Source organism: Lepisma saccharinum, chromosome 1 (genome assembly GCF_977018435.1).
Source record: "Lepisma saccharinum chromosome 1, izLepSacc3.1, whole genome shotgun sequence".
In the NCBI taxonomy this organism is placed as follows: domain Eukaryota; kingdom Metazoa; phylum Arthropoda; class Insecta; order Zygentoma; family Lepismatidae; genus Lepisma; species Lepisma saccharinum.
The window spans coordinates 170,788,293-170,794,009 of NC_139229.1; the positions used below are offsets into that span (position 1 = coordinate 170,788,293).

Here is a 5,717-nt window from a genome sequence, read left to right on the forward strand (position 1 = left end):
CGCGTGTGACACGGTTCTTCTCACGATGACTCTCTGATGACGACTGTTCTTTTCTCGTGGCAACGCCCAAGCTAAGAGCCTGGCTCACCTCTCGGGACGTTCCCGAATTTACTTGTGGGTGTGTAAGTTCCCGAAATCAAGTATGCGGGAGGTTCCGCAGTTTCTTACTCCCACACACTTCACATGAATAACTCACACATATACACAAAAATGGAAAACAAGATAAAAAACACTAATTATATGCATTGTTCACCGAACACACTCCCCCCCGTTGAAATATTAATTTCAACCACAATCAATAATTTCAATGTAGTACACTTATGTCTCCTTAGAATAGGGGAGAGGAGCAAGTTTCACAATTGGACGTCTGTATTGCCCATCAGCTGTTCGCACTGTCACTGATCGTACTAACTTGTCTGGTCCTGGATGAACTTTCACTACTCTTCCTAGCTTCCATTGCTGTGGAGGGGTAGCTTCTTTCAACAACACCAGATCTCCTGTCCGTAGATTTTCCTTAAAACATTCTTTGCACTTAAACACAATTTTTCGAATTAAGTCCCTCCCTCGTATAATCCAAAAACCTTGCTGTAGGACAGCGAGAAGTAATTGTGGTCCCGCATGCAAATGTTTCAAATGTTCATGTTTCACGATGAGCTCTGTAAGTTTATGTTCACGAGGTAACAGAATGGGATGTTTCTTATCAATTGTCATTTGTGCATTGTGTAAACGTCCACCTACTCTCAGAATTCCCTCCTGGTCCAGGAAAGGAGTCAAATTGAGTAATGGGTTGTTTGAAGGCAAAGGATTCCCTTTTTTCAAATGCTTTATTTCTGTAGGGAATGCTGTAATTTGTGCTTGTTTCACTAACACAAGCAACGTGTGATTAAGTTCGCGTGCTGATAGGGGTCCAAACTGACGTTCATTAGCACTTCGCTTGGTGTTATGCATAAATCTGAAGCACCAAGCCGCTACTCGTTGGAGCTTTGATAAGTTTGAATACTTGTTTACTAATAACTCCTCCACCTCGACCGAAGACTGTAATACGAGAAGACCCTTTTTTCTCTCTCTCTCAACCTCAGCTGTTGCTGCTGCGTTGACCGTGCGTGTAGGATTGAAGGACTGATTACGTAACCACTGTGGGCCGAAGAACCAAATATCACGTTCGAACAGGGTTGAGGGAGAAATTCCTCTTGTCGCCAAATCAGCTGGATTCTCTTCACTGCACACGTGGAACCAATTCTCTGCAGGGAGAACGTCGTGTATTTTAGCAACTCTGTTGGCAATAAATGTACCCCAATTAGAAGGAGAAGAGTTTATCCAACACAACACTATTGTAGAGTCAGTAAATGCACGCATCTCTGTAATGTTCAAATGAAGAGCTTCCTTTATTGTCTGCAGCAAACGTATGAGTAACACTGCAGCACAGAGTTCGAGTCTCGGGAGAGTCACTTTCTTCAGAGGCGCGACTCTTGTTTTGCTTGCTACAAGATGCACTTCAATACTGCCGTCGCTGTATGTAGAACGTAAATAGGCAGTGGCCGCATAGGCCCGCTCGGAACTGTCACAAAAGCCTATCAGTTCGCACGTTAGCGGTTTTGAAGACACGATGCGCCTAGGCACCTTAACATCCTGCAACGTATGCAACTCCGCCCGAAAACTTCGCCATGCAATTTCTAGTTCTGGTGGAAGTACATCGTCCCAGTCAAGTTTAACTTGCCAAAGTGTTTGCATGAATATCTTTGCTTTGACAGTTACTGGAGATATCCACCCTAGGGGGTCAAATATTTTCGCGATGTCTGATAACAAAATCCGCTTGGTCAACTGCTCACGAATTGCGGGTTGCGTCACTGATATCGCGAATTCGTCACTCGCTGGATGCCATTCGATCCCGAGTGCTTTTATATGTTCATTTATGCTCACATCCAATGCAAAGTTCGTTTCTCGCAAATGTACCGGGATTTCATTCAGTACTCGTGTATTGTTCGAGCACCATTTCCGCAATTCGAAACCACCTCTTTGTAGAAGTTCACTTATTTGTTTTTGTAACGCGATAGCTTGCGTTACTGTATCACTGCCAGTCACTAGATTGTCTACAAAGAAGTCTCTCAATGTAATCGCCGCTGCTTCAGGAAAGTCTGCCTCTTCGTCGCGGGCCAGCTGTTGTAAACACCTGGTGGCTAAGAAAGGAGCACTAGCCGTACCAAACGTCAGTCTCTCTAATCTGAAGTCTCGTATCTCTTCTTTCGGTGACTTCCTCCACACAATGCGATGATATTCTGCATCATCTGGGTGTAATTTCACCTGTCGAAACATTTTGACAACGTCCGAAGTAAGGGCAATTTGATACGTACGAAAACGTAGCAACAAAGGCATTATGTCGTCTTGCATCTTGGGGCCTACAAGCAACTTATCGTTGAGGGAAACTCCTGTCGTCGTCTTCGCACTGGCGTCGTACACGATCCGTAAAGCCGTTGTGGAACTGTCCATTTTGATGACACTATGGTGTGGGAGGTAGCAACTGCTTTCTTGGGACACAGGTAATTCTGAATTCGAAATGACGCTCATATGACCCAAGTCTATGTATTCCTGCATACACTCAGCATACTTTTGTTGACGTTGTGGATTCTTGACGAGTTGTCTCTCCATTTGTTTGAGACGCTGCACCGCTAGGGAACGTGAAGCACCCAGAACACCGCTTTGTTCTCGGAAGGGCAATCTCACAACATAACGACCGTCGATGTCACGTGCGTGTGTTTTCCGAAAATGTTGTTCACAAAAGTTTTCTTCTTCGTTGTACAGTTTTACCGATGGCACAGTCTCTATTTCCCAGAAGCGCTGTAGGGTAGCGTCCAGATCACTACATGACGCATGATGTGATGACACTGCGCGTTTATTGCGCGGAACGTTAATTCTGCCCATAAGAATCCACCCAAGTGAAGTACTTATGGCTGTCGGTGTACCTACTGGACCTGCGACTTTCTCAGGTCTTAGAAGCAAGGGAACAATGTCCGCACCAAATAAAATGTCTATTTTCCCTGGTTTGTTGAAGGACGGGTCGGCAAGATCGAGGTTATGTAGGTGTGTCCACTGTTGATCAAAAGTGAATTGCTGCTTGGGCAAATTATTTGTAATCTTCTTCACAACGATGGCTTTGGTGGTGTACGTTTCGTTGCCCGTTTTTGACCTAAACTGTAGGTCCACCATGGAACGAGAAGTACCGATACCGGTTGCCGAAATACCGGATATGGCAACACTGATGTGTTTCTTTCGAAGGCCTAATTGCTGACTACAGTCTTCCGTGACAAATGTACACTCAGAGCCCGTATCTAAGAGTGCACGAAAATGCCGAACGTTGTTATGTCTATCCCTCACGCCCACGGTGGCTGTAGACAAGAGAACTTCCTGCAACGGAATGGCTTTCTTCTTGCTGGCGATGTGGGACGTTACTTGCCGCGTAGAACTGGGATTTTCACGAGAGAAGTGAAGGGATGTGTGGTGCTTTCTAAAGCACACCATACACGTGCGCGAAGTACATTTTCCGACGTTACAATTCAATTGCAAACAGTTGTAGCACAGATTGTTGCTTTTCACAAAATAGTACCGTTCTTTCACCGACATTTGTTGATACTTCTGACAAGTATGCAACCTGTGGTGTCCGCGGCATTTAGGACACACAGTTTCAGCACCTGTGTGATACGAATTCACATTCTTCTTTACTTGACGATCAGTGGCCCTGGGAGGGGGTTTGCTAGACATTGGGAGGCTGGAGGTCACCGTAGACGCTGCAAGAGCTCTGGCACGCACATCTAGGAACGTAGTCAGGTCCTCGAACTTGGGCACTTCTGCATTCTTCAGGGAAAGTTCCCACTGTTGCCTAGATTCTGCATCCAACTTGTCGGTGGTGTGAAAGACTAAAATTGCATCCCAAGCCTCTACAGGGATGTCCAAAACCTTCAGCACACGCACACACTCAGAAGTGACGTCAATGAGCTTGCGTAACCCTGTAGCCGAGCGTGATGGCACACAAGGTTGATTAACCAAGCGATTAATCGTGCTGTTCACTATCTCTCTTTTGTTTTGGTACCGCGAAACTAGCAGATTCCACGCCTCCTCGTAGTTTGCATCCGTTATTGCGATGGACTGGATTAATAATGACGGTTCACCCTTTAATGCCGAATTCAAGTACTGCAACTTCTGAGCGCCACTGAGGTGTTTGTTGTCATGAACCGATGCCACAAATAAGTCCCGAAATGACAACCATTGATGAATGTCACCACTGAATTCTGGTAATGTTAGTTTTGGTAACCGAACGTCACTTTTCGCATCACTGTTCACCGCGACCGCGACAACGGGAGAAACGGCTTCCTTCTGTTTTTGGTACAGGGAGCCCAACAAGAACTCTAATCGGTCTTGCACCGCACTCAGTTCATCGTAGTACTCAGAGAACAATGTTTCTTCGCACTGTTTAGCGAGATTCACAAGTAATGCACTACAATCTGCACTTAGTTGAAGGACCTTGTCTATGTAGACTTGAATTGTCGCACTTTCCAGCGTTGGTGAAGCTGACTTGTTTTCAATCCGAGTAACTTCCCGCTTGAGGACTGTCTTTGACGCCTGTAACTGCTCCATGTTGACTCGTCGTACAAGAGACGCTAAACGCATATGGCGGACCGAGGGTGTGGCACGTTGACTCTTCTTCTGGCTCGTTGATTTCCCGACGACAAACTACCGGAATACGGCACGAATACTACAATTGCGACGCATCCGGCCCGGAGGACCATTTGTTGAGTGTCAGTTTCCAGAAAGCCCCGCACTACATTGGCTAACTGGCTGAACTCCACCCTGGCCCGAATTATCCTAAATGCGTCGGTTCCCGCACGGTGTCTGGTTAAGTAACAGACGCACAAAGACGATATATACATACATTTAATGTCTATAATACACATATACGAAGGACTATACAATAACTAAACAATATACACGAAGGACTGTCTGTTTTGCTGTAGGATGTCTCTACAGCGCACTTGTGACCGCGCGCGTGTGACACGGTTCTTCTCACGATGACTCTCTGATGACGACTGTTCTTTTCTCGTGGCAACGCCCAAGCTAAGAGCCTGGCTCACCTCTCGGGACGTTCCCGAATTTACTTGTGGGTGTGTAAGTTCCCGAAATCAAGTATGCGGGAGGTTCCGCAGTTTCTTACTCCCACACACTTCACATGAATAACTCACACATATACACAAAAATGGAAAACAAGATAAAAAACACTAATTATATGCATTGTTCACCGAACAACTGCAGTTTGAAAAGAGTTTGGACAAGGATTAAAAAGAATGGACTGTCCAGACTAAATGGGGATGTCTTGTAGACTTGCATCAATGGCTAAAAAAAAAAAAAAAATATTCAATGTTGCAGACTGCAAACTTCTGGAACCTGCATCTCTCTCCAAATAACCCATTCATACAATGCAAAGATCTCCCCCGATGTAACATTGTGGTCTTGTAACCAAGGGGTCCAAGGGTTCGATACCCTGTGGATGCACACAGTGGTTCGGATCCCATTTTAAACTGTAGGTTCAGTCCCAATTAGCCTTTCTGTACATAAAGTAAACCTAAAACAGCAACTCAATCAATCAATCATATATGCAAGGACGAAATCGAAATTCTTGCAAAATCTGATAAATCGTATGTTATTTTCATAGGTTCTTATATCTTCAC

At 45.2% G+C, this 5,717-nt stretch overlaps 1 protein-coding gene across 1 annotated transcript; it reads right to left on the reverse strand.

Annotated features, from left to right (window-relative positions):
- Positions 1 to 318: 318 nt before the first annotated feature.
- On the reverse strand, positions 319 to 4,629 carry LOC145987152 (uncharacterized). The gene has a single exon (XM_083121657.1). It carries the CDS (start codon positions 4,627 to 4,629, stop codon positions 319 to 321), a length of 4,311 nt encoding a protein of 1,436 aa, XP_082977783.1.
- Positions 4,630 to 5,717: the final 1,088 nt, after the last annotated feature.